The sequence below is a fragment of the Cucumis melo genome, chromosome 11 (genome assembly GCF_025177605.1).
Source record: "Cucumis melo cultivar AY chromosome 11, USDA_Cmelo_AY_1.0, whole genome shotgun sequence".
Classification (NCBI taxonomy): Eukaryota; Viridiplantae; Streptophyta; class Magnoliopsida; order Cucurbitales; family Cucurbitaceae; genus Cucumis; species Cucumis melo.
Window position 1 is genome coordinate 29,053,159 of NC_066867.1, and position 21,216 is coordinate 29,074,374.

The 21,216-nt window shown below is 32.4% G+C and overlaps 2 protein-coding genes across 3 annotated transcripts; both read right to left on the reverse strand.

Annotated features, from left to right (window-relative positions):
* Positions 1 to 2,170: 2,170 nt before the first annotated feature.
* LOC103497947 (protein HIRA) lies at positions 2,171 to 9,617 on the reverse strand. 2 transcript variants are annotated; one of them, XM_008460366.3, is made up of 10 exons: positions 8,704 to 9,617; positions 7,544 to 7,819; positions 7,072 to 7,323; positions 6,580 to 6,977; positions 5,446 to 6,466; positions 4,920 to 5,130; positions 4,520 to 4,760; positions 4,155 to 4,277; positions 3,607 to 3,724; positions 2,171 to 3,073 (listed from the first exon to the last, which is right to left on the reverse strand). In XM_008460366.3, the coding sequence occupies exons 1-10, from the start codon at positions 8,809 to 8,811 to the stop codon at positions 2,717 to 2,719; spliced, it is 3,105 nt and encodes a 1,034-aa protein (XP_008458588.2). In that variant the 5' UTR covers positions 8,812 to 9,617; the 3' UTR covers positions 2,171 to 2,716. The 2 variants fall into 2 exon arrangements, with proteins under 2 accessions (XP_008458588.2, XP_008458591.2); XM_008460369.3 differs by lacking the exon at positions 8,704 to 9,617 and having other exon boundaries at positions 7,072 to 7,326; positions 7,544 to 7,689.
* Positions 9,618 to 11,097: 1,480 nt separating this feature from the next.
* LOC103497946 (60S ribosomal protein L10a) lies at positions 11,098 to 13,442 on the reverse strand. The gene is made up of 6 exons (XM_008460365.3): positions 13,321 to 13,442; positions 13,076 to 13,117; positions 12,570 to 12,789; positions 12,008 to 12,173; positions 11,504 to 11,709; positions 11,098 to 11,327 (listed from the first exon to the last, which is right to left on the reverse strand). The coding sequence occupies exons 2-6, from the start codon at positions 13,078 to 13,080 to the stop codon at positions 11,274 to 11,276; spliced, it is 651 nt and encodes a 216-aa protein (XP_008458587.1). The 5' UTR covers positions 13,081 to 13,117; positions 13,321 to 13,442; the 3' UTR covers positions 11,098 to 11,273.
* Between the last annotated feature and the right edge of the window lie 7,774 nt (positions 13,443 to 21,216).

The following is a 21,216-nucleotide window of genomic DNA, read 5'->3' on the forward strand; positions in this document are numbered from 1 at the left end:
GTGAGGGAATGAAAGGGTTTTTTTTTTTTAGTTAGAATAATTCCTATTATTCAGGGATATTGCAGTTTGATTTCATTTTTCCGTTTCCACTTGCTGGTTTGTAGCTAAAGTGGAGTTCTATTTTTAGATTATTTTTGTTCATTTATTTACCTATTTTGATGAGTAATAATATTGAAGTGAAAGTACAAATTGTTTTTGTGTGCTTTCGATCTCAACAAAGCCAAAATTATATTCTAGTTAGGAATTTTCGAAGGCAAGTTCATTTCCATAACTAAAATTCTTGCCACCACGAAAAAGAAAAAGAAACAAAGGAAAAAGAACTTACTAACATATCAAAGACGTTGTGACAACGCTATCAAAGTTCTTAGTTTTATAGATCAAAAATTCTGTCAAAATTAGAAATACGTGGAGATCATATGTGTTTTTAATTATGGTAACACATTTTAAACATATTAATACACACACCACGTGTAGTTTCTATTTTAATAACCTTGAGTTTGTCCTCTCGATTCTTCTTTGAATTATTGTCTTACTTAGGTTGGGGTTAGGGTAAAGTATTAGAGAAATAGCTTTTAGGTGAGCAAAATAAAAAAAGTCCCAGTTTGTGTGGTTTAGCTAAAAACAAGTATCAATAACTGATTACATCAATTGCAAGTCAACTTTTAAAATTATGGGCATCGAATTAAAAGGTAAAGATAGAAGTAAATAGTAGATTCAAATAATGAAAAAAAGGAATAGGTATTTGTTATTTGGTCGTTATTTACGTGCGTAAGGATTAAACTTATAAACGCTAACTTTATTATTTGTTTATTTAATATATTCGACTCCTTTTACAAACCGTTTAAAAATAAAATAAAAATTTTGAAAATTAAAAAATGAAAAATAATAGTTACAATACCGAAAGTTCAATATTTATGAAACGAGATTAAAATTTTTAAATATATAGAATTATGGAAAAGAAAACCACAATTTTAAATTAAGAAGTGAGATCGTATATTATTGGACAAAACGTATTGGTGGATGAATTTCAAATCGTCTAAATCATTTTTGTCGTTTTTAAAATTATTGTAAACCACGATTTTAATCACTAAAACATGATTGAATAATAAATTTAACAAGGTTGGATGTAATTTTCATAACATAATATTTTTTAAGGAATAAAAAGTTGTTTTTGAATGATTATAAGAATGAAAAAGAGTAATTCTAACCATTTTAGAATCACTCTCAAACCATTTTAGAAAAAAAGTCATTCTTAAAAAAAAGAAATATCTTTTCTTAAAAATTAATATTGTTATAGAAAGGTTATCTGATGTCCTAACATAATGAATTTATAGTATAATATGATTCAAGATCTCATGTTTTCAACTCAATCCACTTTATTAATGCACATTATCTCATCTCGATTGTTCACACATTACAATACCCCCAGATTTCATTCCAACTTCACAAATAACCCCTTAGAGGCTTAGAAAGAAAAAAAAAATCTTATTGTGTAGTTTGCTTTACACATAAAACTCTGGAAGGATTGAGCCTCAATGCTCAAAGTTAGATATTACTTGTTAAATATAAGTTAAGCTATTAAGAAAAGAATGATGATGTTTTGTTCTATAATCCAAAAGGCTTTTTAAAAGTGTAAAGGCTTGTAATTATCAAGCAATAAGCTATTAATATTCCTGATGTCCATCAAAGTAAACAAAACACAACTCAATATGATGTATACTCTCGACCAAAATGTTTGAGGTTAGAACTCACCGGCCTATGTTGAACTCAATATTCACACAATTTTTCTAATTATAACAACAAAATTCTAGTGATAAATCATAGAGACGAAATTCAAATGTTAAAATTCTAGTTGTAAACCATAAAAAATAAATTCTGACTCAGTTTAACCTAAATGATTTAAAAGTTTCCGGTACCTCTTAACAATGTCTTCCTATGATACTTTGTCTTCCCACCCTCCATTTTAATGTCTCTTGGAAGTGTTGAGACTGTTTTTGCAAATAACTTTCCATCTTGCTAGACCTGTCTCTGCTTAAACAAAAATAATGGAAACTGAAAAGTACAAATTATGCAAACATTCGGATGGAAGTCAAAAGTAAAAGTAAAGAACAAGCAGATTAATATCAATGTCATTCAGCTATTGGGATTTGACCAAAGACATCAAAGCCGATTTCAGAAGCAGGGTTCTCTCGATAAATAGATAGAAACCTTCAATCTACATTTTAACACAAATATCATACAAATGTTTGTAGCTAAATCTGTATCATTTCCAAAGACCTTGGCTATCTAAGGAAAGGGTTCCCTTGGCTGTACTGATATATCTTTAGATTTCAGAATCTACGAACTTGTAATCAAAAGTGACTCTGAGTTATCTAAATGGACACTATGTTTCAACATTTTACAAAATGAAGAGAAAGAAGTTGAATGGAAGAAGAAATAGAAAAATTCTCACTTCTAGCCACCATTCCTAAGAATCAACTCTGAACATGGAACTATTACTTCGGATAGAGTACTCCTATGAAAAGAATGTCCCTGACGATTAATGGAGACAGAAAGCCTTTCTCCTGCACATATATGTTTGGAGGACTGGCAGGCATGGTATCAAGAATGAACTTGAAGAACATAACTGGGTGTGCTGTGATACATACGTAGCTTAATCTGTCAGTTGCAGAATTTAGTTTTGAATGCGATGTGATTCGTTGGGTCAACGAGAACGTCAGTTTTTCGCTTCTGAGGCTAAGTTAATTAGATTCTTTACTGGCTGGCCCAGATCAACCGGGGCTACAGGTGGAGCAAAACTTGTTTGATCAATTTCCAACTCGGAGGAATCCTTTAGTTGAGGAAGTGTAGCGTCAGTTTCCATTTTATCAGCTTGCTGTGGAGCAGAGTGCTCATGATCTGGTTCCTGAAGGCTTGATGCTGCCGGGAGGGAAGCTTTTGGATCAATGTTATTTTCATTGTTTTCGTACTCGGAGAGGAGATCCATGAATTCATTAAGTAGTCGCTGGACTTTTCTATTTGATGCCATGGCAGGAAGTATATCTTCTCTTAGAAGTTTGTGCTTTCTCATTCCCTGCGTAAATGTAAAAAAATTTAAGTAAAATAAATTTTTTTGAGCCCAGAAAACTAATCAAGGCACCATCATCGCAAGGCTAAATAGTTTTGAGGTGCAATAAGAGTAATATGAATATCCACATTGTGCAAAATCAACTTTCACCAACTATAACGGCAACATAAAAAACATGACCCTACTCCCAAACCCAAAAGATTTTAGAGAGTGGTCAACTCTTGACATGATGATTTAGATTTAAGCATAGAGAAGCAAAAAAAAAGTATTAAATGAGTTGAAGCACAAAGTTAGAAAAAAAGCAAAGAAATTATTGCTACGGACAACATCTAACACGTGATTCAAACCAATCAGAAGAATTTCCCACGAAAATTATAACAAAGAAAGGGAAACAAGAATTGAGTGCAGGAAGGGACAATATTAACGATTAAATAAAAGCAACATAAATATAACTGCCAAAGGACTTTGAAGGCAAAAAAGAGACGTTTGTTATTAGGTTAATTCATGTGCCATTGCAGGGAAGGTTAACAAAGTCTTACAAGCACGCAAGGATCCCAGGCTTGATTCTTTGTATCCGCCAACGCATCTCCAGCCATCCCAGTTGGTGGTCCAAGTAAACTCTCACAAACCTCACGTAGCCGAGATTCATCTGCTTCTCTGTAATCAAGTAAACAAAAACACCAAGCACAGGGATGTGAACTGAAATGCTCTAAATTTATCTAAATGAAAATTAAATTATATCATTTAACCAAACAAAAGCGAGGGGCAAGCCTAATGTTCCCAAATCAAAGAAATCGTGCACCTGTTCTGATGCCCAAAAAAATCAACTCCAGAACAGAAATCTTGTTTACAACTCATGTATCCGTGCCAGCCTCTATTTTTTTTTTTTAATAAAAACAACTCATGTATCAAGTATCAGTGTCAGCCTCTATCTTCGATGTACCAGTAATATCCAAACTCTTTAGATAAAATCAAAACTTTCTACTCCTAAAGCTACATGCAAAAAAGCCCCAAAGAATATTTGAAATAAAATATAGGCGACAAAAATATGTGCTAAAGCAAATCAAAGGTGTTAAATGTTAATCACCTTGCCAAGAAGCGTATATATGATAGAAGCCATTGGCGATACTCATTAGGTGACTTCAATGCCAGCGCAGATGCCATCTGAGTCTCTAGGTGAGCACGTGTCTGCATCCCATCATCGGTGACCCTAGAATGAAGAAACCAAACTTATAAAAAGTTGACATCAAAATTATGTTAATAAGATCTGGAGACTAACTAGGAACCAGTCGAAATGACCCATTAAAATTCATTTAAAAACCCTTCCTTCCTTCCAAATCAATCATGTGACAATAAGAATCAAATATAATGAGATCAATATCATGATCATGAAAACAAATCAAAACCCAATTTCATAAAGCTTCACAACTCCGGCGGAAGAAAAGAACAGACCTGCTCCAACCTGGCTTTCTAGCCAAATATTTCCTGATATCAACCTGCAGTGCTGCAAGCTCTCCGCTCTGGATTGACCCCAAGTTCCAAGAGCTGGAAAAATTTGATGCAGGAAAACAGTCGTCTGCTACTCTCAGCCAACACATAAGGCTCATATCAAAAAGAAAAGCATGGCGAGTGGCCAAAACAACCAGTGGAGAACCAGATTTTGACAGCTTGGCAGATATAACTTTAATTGTGCCTGAAAGAGTGAACGTTCAGCCCTCAAGTCAGATTGGCAGGTTTCTATAGGAAACAATGAAAAACATGAGAGAAGAAAGGAAAAATAAAGAGAAAAAAAAAAAGAAACTTGGTTATTAACATCCCACTACAATATAATACTTCAAATGTTGATTGATACCAGAATCTTTCGTGGATGAATTAGGGTTCAAAGGAATTAGTGATGCCAGCGAGTCATGAAGGAGACAACTGCGGTTAAACAGATCCCATACATACAAGGAACCTTTCCTTGTCACCAGCAACAATTTCCAACAATCATCACAATCGATAAACGTGGCAGCAGATCCCATCATCATAGTTGGCATAGAACGTCTACCACACTTAGTATAAACCTACATATGAATAAAAATTTGTAACCAATTTTGGAGCTTAAAGAAGTGCATAATTTTTTATAATTATATGAAACTAATTTACTTCTGGCAGCCTGGAGTACTGTGACTAAGAATGACTTATAACTGCATTAAGCTTCTGCTCTATTGCCAAGAAAGTAAAAAACTTTAGTCACAGATAATAACCATCATTCCTTGTATAGAGACTGAGTCTAGCCGCCCATCATAATTGTCTATGCATATCGTCTAGAGCATTCTCCTACTTAATCTTAATGCCCCAAAATAGTTGTAACTAAATATTAAATAGCCAGTAATTACCTGTAGGTATCCATCTTCACACCCTACCGCCCAAAAATTTGCATTTCCAGCCAAAACGGTGACTTTCCCGGAGACTCTATCAGACCACAGAATTCTAGATCCCTTAGTACAAGAAATAACCGTTTCTTTTAACATTGATGTGTTTCCAGCCCCAATAATATCATTAGCAGCATGTTCTTTTGGTCGAGCTTCCAAGCATATTGGTTCATTATATTCCCCTTCTTTCTTATCGAACACCCTAATTGACAGTACAGAACTACAAGTAGCCAACGAACTAGACGTCTTTAAATTCCCAGGATGATCAATTATGATATTTTCATCCTTACCTTCAGAGAGTGGAACCTTCTCAATGACTAAACTATCAGTGATTGTTGTTCGAGCTGTGACCCCGGTACGCTCCTTTGAATCAGTATGTTTGCTAGGTGCTCCCCTCACAAAATTTTCCCTTACACATTCAGGTGCAGCCACACCATTATTATCCTTTTTTTGGTCCGATGACAGAGAAGGGAAATCAACTGCATTGCTACTCTGAATCCCACCAGACTTATTTTCTTGCTGAACGGGCACTCCAACTGCTTCTGGAATAATTCTCTTTCTTCCATCAGGTCTTCTATATTCTCTTTGCTTCACAGGACTAGATATCTTCGGGGGAGCTGACGAAACCTTATTTAAACTATCCCCACTAGCTCCGCCAGTCTTCTTTGAATCATCAACTTGGGGTTCCAAAATCTTGGTGCCATCCCTCGCATCTATTGAAGGTTTTGCCGGTGTCTGGTTTTGTTGAGTTTCTGGAACCACTTTCTTGCTTGAGACTTGCCTTAATGAAGCTGCTTCAAGCATCAGTTGAGCAGGAGTTTCAGCTAAATTCACTTGCCGACCTCTAACATCACCATAACGACTTCTCTTAATCTCGTCAAGTTCAGCATCAGGTAACCTCTGTCCAATTTCTTTAACCTCAAAATGGAAAGTTGCCACCGATCCATCCAAGGAACATGCAAAGAGTGAATATCCATCAGGACTCCTGCTCCAATAGGAAAATTTGAAAATTAGTAGTTACAAATGAAGGCGTAGTAGAACCACACCCAAACAAAATGAAAGCAACTATATGGTATAGGGATATGTTCAGACTCATACCAAGATAAATCAACAACGCTTTGAGTAAAGAAATGTTTGGCAACAAAAAGAGGGCGAGGACTTGCTGTTGTCCAAACAGTTATAGTGCGGTCCTGGCTACCAATTGCAATCACATTATAAGATGGGGATTCTTTGCCTCCAATTTTCGAGCCTCCATTTGTCCACCCAACAGGAACAGCCTTCATCTCATTAGCATTAGTTAGATTCCTCCGAAACATAGAATGGTTGAATTTCACAACAATAACAGGAGCGTTGTGTCCTAAGAAATCAAATGTGGCAGACCATTCCCCTCTCTCCAAGACTGGTGCAGAATGCCTGGGCTTCTGAAAACCATGAGTTGTAGTGATGAAATGTCCACAAGGTGACCAGCCTAACCGCCGGAAAAATGTAGAACCAAGCTGGAAAAGAAAAACCAAAAGAACATAAATATAGTCTGAAATTATGAAATTAAGAAGCAAAACAAAAATCAAGACATAAAATGAATAAACATACAGATTTTGTCCAGTGGCCATCAGTTCGGTGAGCAAGGCTCCAGTCACTTGTTCGCCATATAATAACTGTCTTGTCATCCGATTGACTGGCTATAAAAGAGCCTATGGGATCCCAGGCAACTCCTTTCACAAGGCTAGAGTGGCCCCTTAAAACAGCTGTACAAATACCATTGCTCATATTCCATATGTGAACTGTGTTATCAAGACTCCCACTTGCTAATGTTGAGTCATCTGGAGACCAGTTAAGATCCACCTACTTCATGCATTGATGCCATTATAAGGGCCATCAGTAATGCGTACATAGTGATTAAACATATAATTTGAGCAATCTAAAGAAACCAACCAACAAAAGGCAGTTTGATTTCTGAAAAAGGGCCACGAGGGTTATTTCTTATTTTTAAAAATTATTGACCAATAGAATTTTAATCAAATCCATGGCATGCAGATAAAAAATTCAGAAGCTAAATCATTACCACATCAGCTGTGTGCCCCCTCAAAGTCATAGCGACTTTCCAATTCTCAACATCTGGGGGCTCCCCACTTCCAAATTCAGTGGTCCCTGAACCAGGTTTCTTCTCATGAACAAGGATGGTTTGATCATCAGACCCAGATGCCACATAACGACCGTGCTTAGCCCATCTAACACAATTAACTGACCCGAAGTGATCACGAAGAGTTGCAAGAAGCCTCTGATTTGAATCATCGTCTTCTAAGCTCCTACCCACAGATTTCACATTCCATATCCGAACCTGCAGGAGCATAGGAAGTAGAAAATGGTTATGGTATTCAAAATTGAATATAATTGGAACATTTTATGAATAGCAGGAAAACCAGCATTTTCATTGATTACAAAACAAGTACATTAATAACATATGACGACCACCACCACTACAAAAATGACAAATCCATACTTGCTAACCATGCTTCAAGACAATTGTACTTTTGTAAATCATAAAATGAGGCACATACATGTACATGGAAACTCTCATAATAACTTGGCAGAAGCTCTCTGACTATTCAACCCACTACCCTCTGACAATCAAAATCAGATTTCAAAGCTAGACGGGAGAAGGGTTCCCAAAACCAAAAGGGTATCAATAGTTAGCTCAGCAGAGAAGGTACAGAAGTTCAACGACGGAACGTGGGTGTGCCCCTCATCTGGAATTGAGATGCCTAACGAGATGCCCAGAGGCTCAGAGCAGCACTATCCATATGAATTAAAAAAATTACAATGTTTAAGGCAAGGGGAAAATTTTGTATTGAAACGGCCGTCCTCATTTTTTAAACGCTAATGGCAGCTTAAAAATGTGAAAGTTTCTACGGAAATTGATTCCACTATCCTCAAAAGCACGAAACCAGCAATATACAGGACCATTTTGTCATCTTCAGCATAAAATACAGTCTTTTCCAACATAAGTAAGATTACAAGAAAACGGGAAACAAAATGCAACAAATTCATAAAAATTTATACAACATAGACTATTCTGATCAACTATAAAGTAAAAGGATAGTGATATTACCACTACTATTGCGTTCAATTAGGAAAAAGATACACATTTTCATCGACACCCATGATAAATAATAATAGAAGCCACTTCATATCGGCCACCAACTAGAGTAAGTAAACAAGTACCTTGTGGTCACCTCCTCCAGTAGCGAATCTCAGTCCACCAGGTTGGACATCAATCGAGAAAATTTGCATGCCCTCATGCCTAACCCAACTGGGTTTCTCTGCAATCATCTCTAAGTTCAAACCCAGAAACAAACCCTCCCCCCTTCAGGCTGTTTCTTGCCAACTCATTGCTTTCCAACACAATAAAACAACTCGGTACAATTGAGTAAAACAGAGCCGAAAGAAAACCCAAATTCCAAAAACAAAATGGGTCAAAGAATTCAAATTTGGTAACGCGAAACTGTTAAGAAAAGACCCAAATGCCAAACCCCTCCGGTTTTCAGCTCAGCGTAGAACCCTAGAATGCGGACCAGAAAAGACCTGGTCCTAAACCCTGAAGTGAAAACCAAGAAAAACCCTAGAAGTGGAACAAACCCAGTAAAGTAATGGAGCTAAGAGTAACAAAAGCGAAGGAATAAGTAGTTGGCTTGAAGAGTAAAAGCTCGTGAGAGAAGTGAGAAACGAAGCTAAGAAGTTGGAAAAGGCGAAAAGGGAGAATCAGAAATTGAAAATGACAGACAGAGGGGAGGAGCCGCCAAGAGAAGAATTGAGGTTAGGAATTGCAAAGACAAAATGGTAATGTAATTTTCGTATCGAAACGTGAATTGAAAGAAATAAAAATGAAAAGATGAAAATCAAAAGAAGAGAAAAAGAGAAAGAAGGAATTAGATTTTTTTACGTTAACGCATCATCGCCTTCAGTTCTTTACTCTTCCTCCTCTTCTTCTTCTTCTTCTTCTTCTCCTTCTCCTTCTCTTTTGGTATCTCTCTTTGTGCAAATTTTATGCTTTGCGCTAACAATAAGAAGAAGAACAACAAAGCATGGTCCGTGCCGATATTTTTCAATCGTTTCTTCTTTCTTTTTTACGGAGTAATGTAGGTAGGTTTTTCAATTGTTCCCTCTTTTTATTTTTTATATTTTCTCTTTCTTTCTTTCTTTTTCTTCTTTTTCTTTTTTCTCTTTGCAAGTTGCAAAACAATATCTGAATATACAAATTCGAATTAACAAAAAGTTAAAATATATTTCCAATTATTTTTTAAAACTTATGGTAGAAATATTATAGGATAACCATGACCTCAAAAAACTTCCATACATTACAATACATTTTCAAAAAAAGGAAATACTATGGTTAGTCAAAGATTTTCTAAAATAATGAATAATGGGAACTAATTTTAGATTTATTAAAAATATAGAGATCAAATTTTAAAATGGTTGTAAATAAAGAAATTTCTCAAAAATTTATAAAATATTGTAAAAAAAAATCTTGTCTAATTTTTCATTTTTAAAATGTAAAAAGAAAAAAATATATATACCAAAATGGACCTTTCAGATTTTAAAATGGCTTATATTTTAGAGTGTGTTTTCTACGACTTTCGAATACGTCCTTAATAACAAGGTAATCAAATAAAGAAACAAAGTAATTAGACTAATCTTTGATTCAAACAAGGTAACTTAGACTAATCTTGATATTTTACTTTATTAAGATTGAGGTTATTTCTGCTTATATCACAATGTAATGTATCTTTTCATCGTTTTCTATTAGTTTACAAACAAAAAAATAGTTTTTCAAAAAAAATATTTTAATTTATTTTACTATATTTAAAAACCATTTTTCAATGAACTAAACTTTTATATTTATAATTTATTAAGAACACATTCCATTTTATAGGAAGATGAAACCCATATTTAAATTTAAAAATTAAAAAATCGCAAAATGGCTTGGATAAAATAAATTTAAACAAATAAAACTGAAATTGAAGTCGATCGACCAAGATTCCACTATTATGGTTCTTCCAAAGATAAAACTCGACAAATAACTTATCGATCAATAACCATTTGCCTTCTGTTTAAGTCTACCACATCTACTACTTCTTACAATAAGAATATAATAGTTGAATTGACGGAAGACTTTTTTATTAATTGCCAAAAAAATGCATAAAATTATGAATCTATTTAAAATTAAAAGTTACATTTTAAATCTCACATTATTGGCCACCTCATATAAACAATCGCCCTAAATTGATTGATTCGATACTTGCAAGCAACAAATGTGGTTAGAAGCAACAGAAATTTCAAATTTGCTTAGAAGCAACTGAAACTTCAATTTGAAAAACATACACAGGTCCATTCTAATTCAAGTTAGGAATCATAATCCTTCATGAGAACCACAAGTTCTACACGAAATACGATTCAAAGTTCAGTAGATCTAAATCCCTAATCCCATGTTCGATTTAAAAATTTTCATAACATTAATTTTGAATAACTGGAAGCACCTGCACGAATTGATTAGATGTTCTTTAATTGAAACCAAACAATAATCAAACAATAAATTAAAACAAAAATCTACAGAACATGTAGAGTGAAACAAAAAACACATTACTCCCATCACAAGTGTTGACGATTGTGCAGCTAATGGTTTGCTAAAAGGAAACAAACAGGAAAATTTTTCATCAATCATAAATATAGAAATCTTATCTCAACTTCTTCGATTTAAGAACAAACAGAACTGTTATCTAGGCTATGAAAATTCCTCAGAAGACTCGATATGCCTTCCCCATTGTACTCTTCAGGTACAAGCACCTCACCTGATGAAGAAGAAAATCGTATTATTATTAGATGAAAGAGCAATGCTTCATTGAGTATAGAGAAGCATTATAGATCGTGTAAGTCATGAAAGAAGATCCTAGGAGTACGTTTGTTGCATAAACAGTAAGCGACGAACTAAAATAACATGGAGGGAAAAGTATGCCCCGTGACTTACATTTTGCCAATTCTTTTTCAACAAAGAAACAAGGAAATTGACGCTCATTTGAACGTTCTGAAAAACTTGCTTCTCTTCCATGGCAATATTGCCAACGGCAACACCCATACAAAGAACCTTCTTCAATTGGAACTTAACCATTGCCTTAGTCTCATTTACTTTAGATTCAAGAGATTCTTGGTGAGTGACCAGGGTAGGGAACTTTCCTGTAATCATAATTTCAATGTCAACGTTAGTACAAACTACAAAATGAAAAAACATTAAAGTTCAAAATGCAAGTGTGCAGAAAATGAAGTACAAAGTTAAAACATTCTAACTTAAGCTTAAACAGAAAGTAAATCATGAAGTAAAAGGTTAAAGATGCATTCACTTCATCTCCACTATAAACAACCAATAGAGCTGAGAAAATTTTTTATAACAATCAATAGAGCTAAGAAAAAATTTCTAACTTGAGTCACGAGATCAAGGATAAATCCAAGGTCTGTCAGTCATAAGCTCACTTGCCTGCCTTGTTGAGCCCAGGGCCCAGAAGACGGGGAATTTGCTTGATAATAGCTTCAGATGCTAAAAAGGCATGGTATTTCTTGGCAAGTTTCTTCACCAACTTCTTGTTTTTGTTTAGCTTCTTCAGACCTTCAACATCCATATAATCCAAACCAATCTTCTCTGCCTATAATAAGCATACACATATTCAGCAGATGAACAAAGTTGAAGTGTATGTGTAAAAGTCTTTAATTTGAATCTACCATCCATGAAATGTCAAAAAAGTACATTATTTCCAAGATGAGTATAAACTCACAAATGCTATGGATGAAGAATTCAACCCCATACCCATTAAACTTCAAAGCACAAATAGAAGACCATGCAAACTATAAACACTTTATCCAAGTGTACCAATCATTGAGATTTTATTATAAATTTTATAACACATCATCGAGCAAATCTCCAACAAGCAAGCAACATACAGACTAGTAAACATCTCTTCTACGGGGGAAAACACAAGGACAATAGTAACTGGGCATAACAAATGATTAAGTGAAGATGTAAAAGAGGAGATTAAGTTTACCTCTTCAACGTGTGAAGCATCTCCAAGCATGCAGATCTTCATCTTAGGGCGAGGGATATGGGGCAACTTCACTGAACCACTGAAACGCTTGTCCTTTTGTGGATCATAGTTCTTCAGTCCAATCTGAAGTTCAATGGTCTCAGTGAATTTGCGCTTCTTTTCACCGCTATCAGCAAAGATAGATGAAATGGCTTCTCTCAACGCATCACTCTGAAGTTTGCTGTACAGACAAACCAACAAAACTACATTCAGTAAATACCAACAAACCCATCAGCAACCAAAGCCTTCCACAAGCATAAACCCATTAAACTATAACCCTAAAAAAGATTCAAGCACTACCATCTACATACTTCTAAATCTAACTAAATCGAATATTTAGATTACTAGCAGATATAAATAACAGGAACAAACTTAATGAATCCGAAAATTATATAAAAACGCCAGAAGCAATAATCAAATTCATTCTGAAAAACAGCAAAATATGAACGGGGAATAAAACTACATACCTCATTTTCGGAGCTTTGTCTTTCCCAGGAAGTAGCTACAGACTGGTGAGAAGAAAACAAAAAACAATAAACCAAAATTATAACAAACAGACTAACCGAACCAAATCGAATGAAGAATACGCAAGAACTGAAGATCAGATTGACGGAAGAAAAAAACTAAGAGTAACAAAGTTGCAATAATGGAGAATTGAGTAGCAGGTTAAACAAAATAAACTTGGGATGGAAGAAGAAGGATGGGTGTGTACCTGGTGAGAAGACACGAAGCTAGGGTTTTTCGACGGCCGAACTGAGAATAAATATATAATGGAAGAACGAAGGGAGGCGATCGAGAGAGAAGGGCTGATGTTGATAAACCTAGGTTATGCAGTCTTGCGAAAGTCATGGGCTTGGGCCTTTGTTTATTCGAGTTTAGATTGGGCCTGTTTGTTGGCCCAAGTTGTTGTCTAATGGGCCTTGGGCTTGTAGATGGACGACAATCGATGAGGAAAAACGACATGTTGATTCATCCATGAGATGGTTTATATTATGCCAAATCTATTAAAAAAAAAATGCTAATAGTACACGATTCAAATTGCAAATATAGCAAAATATATTAGTGACGTACTTTTATCGCTTATATATTCTGATAGTTTATCAGCGATAGATTTTTGTCTTTTGATAAATTATTATGGTTTATTAGTGATATACTAATATTTGCAACATGATTTGTCAACGATAAATTTCTATCATTAATATACTTTGAAAGATTTTGTTATATTTGCAAATTTTTAAGATGTTATATACTTGAATTTAATTGTTATATTTGCAACTAATCCTTCATGATAAGAGATTCGTAGTTTCAATTTTCATATAAACTAGAACAGTCAAAATTGCATTTATATAAGAAAAATAAATGAAAACAAGATTTATATTAAGGTTTAGCACCAGCGTTAAAATAAAAAATAAAAAAATAGAATTATGTTTGAATCGAACACGTCGTCTGTTTTATCCTCTCATTTACATTGAAATGATATAAGAGAAAGATATACAAGCAAGACGATATTATATTAATTACATGTAAAGTCAATGTAAACCCAAGAATATTAGCATAACCAAGTTGATTGAATACTAAACAAATAGGATTAACATTTATTCAATGAATTTAAATCGAATAAACATTTATCAATGAATTTATGTAACCTGCATCGTCCTTAATACTCATTTGTGTGACTACATCAGTTATCTCTAAATCATCGATTAGACTTAATAATGTTTTTCTACCATTATATTAATCTCATCGATAAATCTCAAATATTTATCAACTACATTATTAAAATTTTTAAAAGTCATCACGAACTTATCTAATAAAGTTACTAATGGCTCATCCCTATTTGAAACATTTGTTGTTGTTATTTTTGTAGAAATAGCAAATCAAACTGATAAGGTAGACAAAAAAACCAAGTTCATCACTCGTTGGAGTGTTTAACCTTTTGACTAACTACGTTTGAAAAAGACGAAATGACAAAGAAGCGGTAAGAAATGCAAATTATCTATGTCATTATTGATTGACTTGAAGATGAAATTGTAGATGTATTTAAATAATACATATAATAATTAAAGTGTGGGTTATGTATGCAAATCAATAATTTATCACATTGGGTTATTTTATTAAACTAAAGTTATTATGTTATCTATTTAATTAATATCTAATATTTCTAATTGAATATGGACTAAACAGGTAAGCCTAATTACTAGATTGATTAGGACTCGGTGAGAATCCTAATTGAACTAGTATATAAGAGACTTAGGACTATGATTTCCAACATACCAAAACAATCATCTTGTAATCATCATCGATTACTAAGGAGTACGGGGTGTCTATAGAATTGTTTGCAAATTTTCCTTTAAAGTTCTCTCGTTGCTTATATGTTACCTGTCTTAACACGTGAAGGCTTATGCTTATTGAATTAATTGATTAAATTAATGGATTAATAAAATATAATTTAGGAAAAAATTACACTTTCGATCTAAGAAACACACATACACTTACACGTTGATATACCAATTTCTTAAGAAAAATAGATTACGCGCGATATGTAATGACTATCCAAGAGAGTATCAAATATCATAAAAGTTCATAAAGAAAATAAGAATATATCACAACGTTACATTAAACTAAAGACTTGTCATCTTGAAAATGAAAGGTACATATGAACTATGAATCTAAAATGATACCCACAACCAAATTCCAAAACAAGAGAATAATTAGAAGCTCTAATAATTCAAAGGTTTTATTTAAAATATCAAACTAAATAACAATATATATATATATATATATATATATATATATATATATATAAGCAAATAAGAAGTGTGTTTATGTTTTAATCTCTCTATAGATAACAATAAAATATGAATTCAAAGTTGTTAATTAAAAACAGATTTTCCCCAATCTCAACACCTGCTTTCTACCCTCCGCCGTGAACGGTTCTGCTGTCCCTCCGCCGCTAGAGACGCCCTCGCCGACGCTATTCTGCCGGCGGCCAAGATTCTGTCGAACGCCGAGTAGTCGATCCAATCCTTGAGCAGCTCCTCTTTGCCCCATTTCTCGGGCACCGTCACTTTCCCGGCGACCTCTTCACGGTGCCTTTTCAGCCGCTCTCGAACACCACAACAGCCCTTCAATTTCTCAGGCCCAACAGTGCTGCTAGAATCTCCGGTGGAGGCACCGGCGGGGGATGGTGCAGGAGCCGTAGCGCTTGCTACGACGGAAAGAGAGTCATGGGGATGGGAGGAGTTTGGGGGAATCATAGCGAATTGTGGAATTGAGTTCTGAGAGGGAGAGATAGTAATAGTTAAATAGAAGGGTTGTGTGGGGGTTTATTCTACACGTCAATGAAGGGTTTTTTATATCTTACTTTTATTTGTTTATTTATTTATTTTAGATATTTGAGTGGCAATGGGATTTCCAACGTTCGAATACGTTGTTTTAATTTTAATTTATTTTTTGAAAAAAAAAAAAAAGGATATCTTTTTAGTTTACAGTTTTTCAAAAGTTTATAATTTTACTGTGTTTTATTTCAACTTTCTATTTTAATCTTTATTTTATTATGTACGAATAATTTTAGAAAATGACAAATTTGATATAGACATTGATATACAGCGATAGAAGTCTATCATCGATAAAATTTAAAATTATGTTATATGTTGTAAATATTTTAGTTTATTTTATCATATTTAAAAACATCATTTTAAATAATTATATAATAAATTTTAAATTTATTTTTAATAGTTATGAAAAACAGTAAACTTTATTTTATTCTAATTTTTTAAAATTAATTAATAAACATTAAAATAAAAATAAAAATGTGAAAAACCAAAAGTAAAAATTTAAGGACTAAGATCGAAAAAAAAAGCCATATTCTAAAGAAAAATTAAGTTAAAATTGATCGAAAAACTTACGTTGAAGTCCATAGATGAAATAAAAATTATATGAAAAAATTTAAGGATGAAGAAGAGATTTTGTACACATTATTTATTTATTGTTGTTATTATAAGGTGTGGGAAATGAAAAGTTTGTGAGATGGAGGAAGGACATTGGTTTTATAATAATAGTTTTCTTTTTATATTTTATTTTTTTAAAGTATGAAATTAGAGGGGGAGTGTGATTTTGATTGGGGGGATTTAGGGCAATGGAATTGATGCGATTGATTTGGGTGGCGGTGGGTTGTTTTTGGGGTTTGTGATGTGGAGCCTTTAAGGGCATAGGAATTGATTTGAGGTGGGACTTTAGAGATGTGGACACCAACCAATTTTCCTACATATGTGTATATATGTATATGTTTCTGTTTTGTCACCACATAATATTTAGATCTTCTGTATGGTCCACGTTTCATTCAACATACCTGCTTTCTTTTAATTTTTACTACGTCATTTGGGAGTTAAGCATAATTGTAAAATCTAAGCATAATTTTTACTATGTTTTTATTAAAAAATCAAAGTCAGTATTTGCGATTATATTTGTATATATTTATGATTTAAATATAATTGGAACTCCTAAAGAGCTTTCAAAGGCAATAGAATATCTCAAAAAAGAATTTGAAATAAAATATCTTGGTAAGACAAAATTTTGTCTTAGCTTGCAAATCGAACATTTAGCCGATGAAATCTTTATCCATCGATCGCATAAAAGATTTTAAAAAGATTCTACATGGACAAATCACACCTATTGAACATTCCAATTGTGGTTCGATTACTAGATGTAAGAAAAGATATATTTCAACCTCGAGAAGATAATGAATAATTACTTGGTCGTGAAGATATCTTTCAACTAGATCTTAGTGCAATAGGTGTACTAAGGTATCTTGCTAATAACACAAGACCATATATTGCATTTTCAGTAAATTTATTAGCAATATATAGTTCTTCTCCAACAAAAAGACATTGAAATGAAGTTAAGCATGTACTTTGTTATCTTCGAGGGACAATTGATATGAGTTTGTTTTATTCAAATAAATCAAACTTTGATCTAGTTGGTTATCTGTTTACATGTAGAGTAACTGCTATATCTTGCAGTCCGTAAAGCAAACCATTACGGTCACTTCATCGAATCATGCAGAAATTCTTGCAATTCATGAAGCTAGTAGATAATGTGTATGGTTGAGGTCAATGACTCATCATATTCGAGAAACATGTAATTTGTCTTTTAGTAAAAATTTACCGACAATATTATTTGAATATAATATCGCATGTATAACACAAATCAAATGAGGGTATATAAAAGGAGATAGAATAAAATATATCTTACCAAAACTCTTCTATACACGTGACCCTGAAGAAAATGATGACATCAGTGTTCAACAGAATTCTTCAAAAGACAACTTGACGAACTTATTCACGAAAGCATTACCCACATCAACATTTGAAAAGCTGGTGCATCACATTGGAATGCGACGACTTAGAGAACTCAAGTGATGTATCCACAAGAGGAGTAGAAATATTGCCCTTAAAGAATAGGAATACTGCACTCTTTTTCCCTTGACTATGATTTTTCTCATTGGGTTTTCCTAACAAGGTTTTTAATGAGGCAGTTATTAATGTATAAAAATGATATACTATTTTTATTTCACTATGACTTTTTTCCATCGAGTTTTTTCCTAGTAATGTTTTAACGAGACATTTATTTTTATATAATATGGATATCTAAGGGGGAGTATTGTAAATATAATGATTTATTATAAGTATAGATATCCATAACCTCATAGTTTACAATTTTCATATAACTCTCATTTAATTTCATATTGTAACATTAATCACATTGAATTCTATAATGTAACTTATACTATGATATGTTATATAAATAGAGGAGTGTGGTGCGTTTGTGAGACACATCACAATTTGGTTTAATTGTCTTCTCTTCTCCCTCTCTTCTCTATTATTCTTTTGTGTTATTGCATTGTTCTTATTTAGTTTTTTGTTCTTTATTTTATAACAGTTCGTTTAGTTTTGATTTTATTTAAGATCAAATTAAATGAATATTTAAATTCTTTCCATAAAACGTTGTCCAATCTATATTTTTAAATTTTATGAAATAAGAAAATAAAAAACCATTAATTATAATTACATTTAATTAAGAAAATCTAAAAGATATATAAATGATTGAAGATCAACGAGTTAATCCAATTAACCACCTAAGTGTGACCATAGTTTGACCCATTGAACTGTCCTCGGGTTAACTCGATCAATATCCAAAGAGCCATCTTAGGTCCGCTATGTTTGGGCTTAACCCATTTTAAGGTTGGGCCCAATTATATAAAGCTTGCCCTCAAGTTATAGGATCTCAATTTTGACAATAAAATCCAATTGATAGAAATTATATTTAAAATAACGATCTATATAGCAACAATTTAAAATTTTTCAAAACTTAATTACCATTTCTAAAAATGTTATCTATTATAATTTTTCTTAATAATAATTTCTATGATATTCATGGATTTTAATGTGAAATTTTTTCATTTTACTTGGTTGACTATTAATATATATTGTTATTTTATTTAGAAAATTTTAATTTATGAGAAGGTAATTCCAATCAAATAGTCTATCAAAGTGAGTTAAATTTAACGACAATTTACATACATTATCACTTTCTTAAGGTTAGAAGTTGAATCTATTTCAAGTAGATTGTATAATAAATTAAGTATATAAGTCATGTTTGATAATCACTTGTTTTTTTTGTTTGATATTTTAAGTTAAGTCTATAAACTCTAATTATCTCACTCTTAAATTTGTATATTTTGTCCATTTTATCCTCATGTCTAAAAAGGCGACCTTAAGTTCTGAAAAGGATGTCAAAAATAAAACATTTAACAAAATATTTACGATCCAAATAGTTTTTTTTTCTATGGAACGTAAATAGTTTGTTAAAATTTTATATTTTAAAAAAATTATTTTGAAAATTAAAAGAATAATTTTAAAAAATCACAATAGAGAAATTAAGAGAACGTGTGCACAAAATAAAAAAGAAACATAAAACTAAAAATTCAAATATTATTCTCATTAATCGTAAATTTGCAATATTAATATTTTTGGAGAAAAAAATTAATAACAATAGAACTAATATTTTCTTTTAGAATTTATGTTTATAAATATTTGTTCCAAATGAAGTTATTATTATTAATTAGGAGTTTTATCTGCATCCATCTCTTTCTCTCTGCTCTACACTATGGACAAAGAAAAGTCTTAACAATACAACTATATGCTATGCTACAAGACAAAAGGGAACATGTATATAATATAAAGTTTGAAAATAACCCAAAATATATTTTTAAACTTTCTTATAAAATACATCATAATACATTAACTACCTAATCCAAAATGTCTTTTATATATAATTAAACCACACCCATCAGATAAAGGAATAGTTCAAATTTGAACCATACACCTTGTAATTATTAATATACTCGAACATCAACTGAACTAAGTTATTGTTTAGGTCGATGGAAACATCCACACGACCACGACCAGACACATATATTTTAGCAAGCCTATTGATAGTGTCAATTTGATAATTAAGTTAAAGAAAGCTGTTATAAACATTGTGGAGACTAATAACCTAATATATTAATAATATGATGATATGTATTTAGCAACTTCAGTTATCTTTAAAACTACATCTCTACGACTTATAGTTTACATTATTTAATGGCTTTATACGAAGCAAACTTTTTTTTGACTTATTTTTAATTTGAGATTTTCCATCTTGATTTTGACATAAAATCTTATTTGTTTAGTAGGTCCTCTCTTTTTCAATTCTCAAATATACCGTTGGTGTCACATGCATTTTTCCTATCAAAATTTACGTCCAACATAAACATTTCACGATGTTTTCTAGAAGGTCTATATTTTGGCTTAATTATTTTATTTTCTATACATACTTTGTCCACTTCATTATTAATTGTTGGGAAAGTTTTAAGGAGGACATTAATTTTCTCCTCAAAGAAACAAGCATTTGGGAGATATATATAGTAAAAGAGATAAGGTCTAAGTATAAACAATTTATGATCATAAAGACATAAACTTTAGCTTTTGAAAGAAACCTAATTTGCCATTAATAGAAAGATCAATGTTAAAGTGGGTATGGTTTTAGGTGATGAAATTACATTTTAAATCTAGAATATGGGATGTTGACCCATCAACCCATTCGTATATAAAACCAAAAAAATCAATATCAAAGAGCTGTAAACATGAGTTTCATAATTAGTGTGTTTTTTTTTTCTCTATCTTTGCTCCTAATTAGTTAATTATTATTATAGCGTTGTGTTTGAAATCAAATGACATTCTTTTTTTATCTACTTCCAAAATATTGTACATAAGATAGGAGTAGAAATTAAAACTTACACGTTAGGGTAGTCGTTATTAAAGAAATACACTCATAAAATATAGAAAAATTTCATCTTGATCGGTTCTACATCATATTAAGAACATATTTAGTAGTACCATTTCGTCATATGTCTAAACTCACACGGAAATTATATTTAATCTTACACTTTTAGCTTCGAATGTTTTGTTAAAAAAACCTAACAAAATGACTTTAACCATCTCAAAATCACCGTTGAACGTGTTATTTTAATTAGATCTTAGTTTTAAACGTGAAAAAGTGTTAT

Excerpts from the sequence above, each read along its gene's own strand:
- LOC103497947 (XM_008460366.3), bottom strand. The coding sequence starts at position 8,811 with ATGATTGCAGAGAAACCCAGTTGGGTTAGGCATGAGGGCATGCAAATT. Across the intron at positions 5,131-5,445 it reads GTGAAGATGGATACCTACAG|GTTTATACTAAGTGTGGTAG; the intron begins GTAATTACTGGC and ends ATTCATATGTAG. Across the intron at positions 3,725-4,154 it reads TATATACGCTTCTTGGCAAG|AGAAGCAGATGAATCTCGGC; the intron begins GTGATTAACATT and ends ACTTGATTACAG.
- LOC103497946 (XM_008460365.3), bottom strand. Across the intron at positions 12,174-12,569 it reads ATGCTTCACACGTTGAAGAG|GCAGAGAAGATTGGTTTGGA; the intron begins GTAAACTTAATC and ends TGCTTATTATAG. Across the intron at positions 11,328-11,503 it reads TGAAAAAGAATTGGCAAAAT|GTGAGGTGCTTGTACCTGAA; the intron begins GTAAGTCACGGG and ends CTTCTTCATCAG.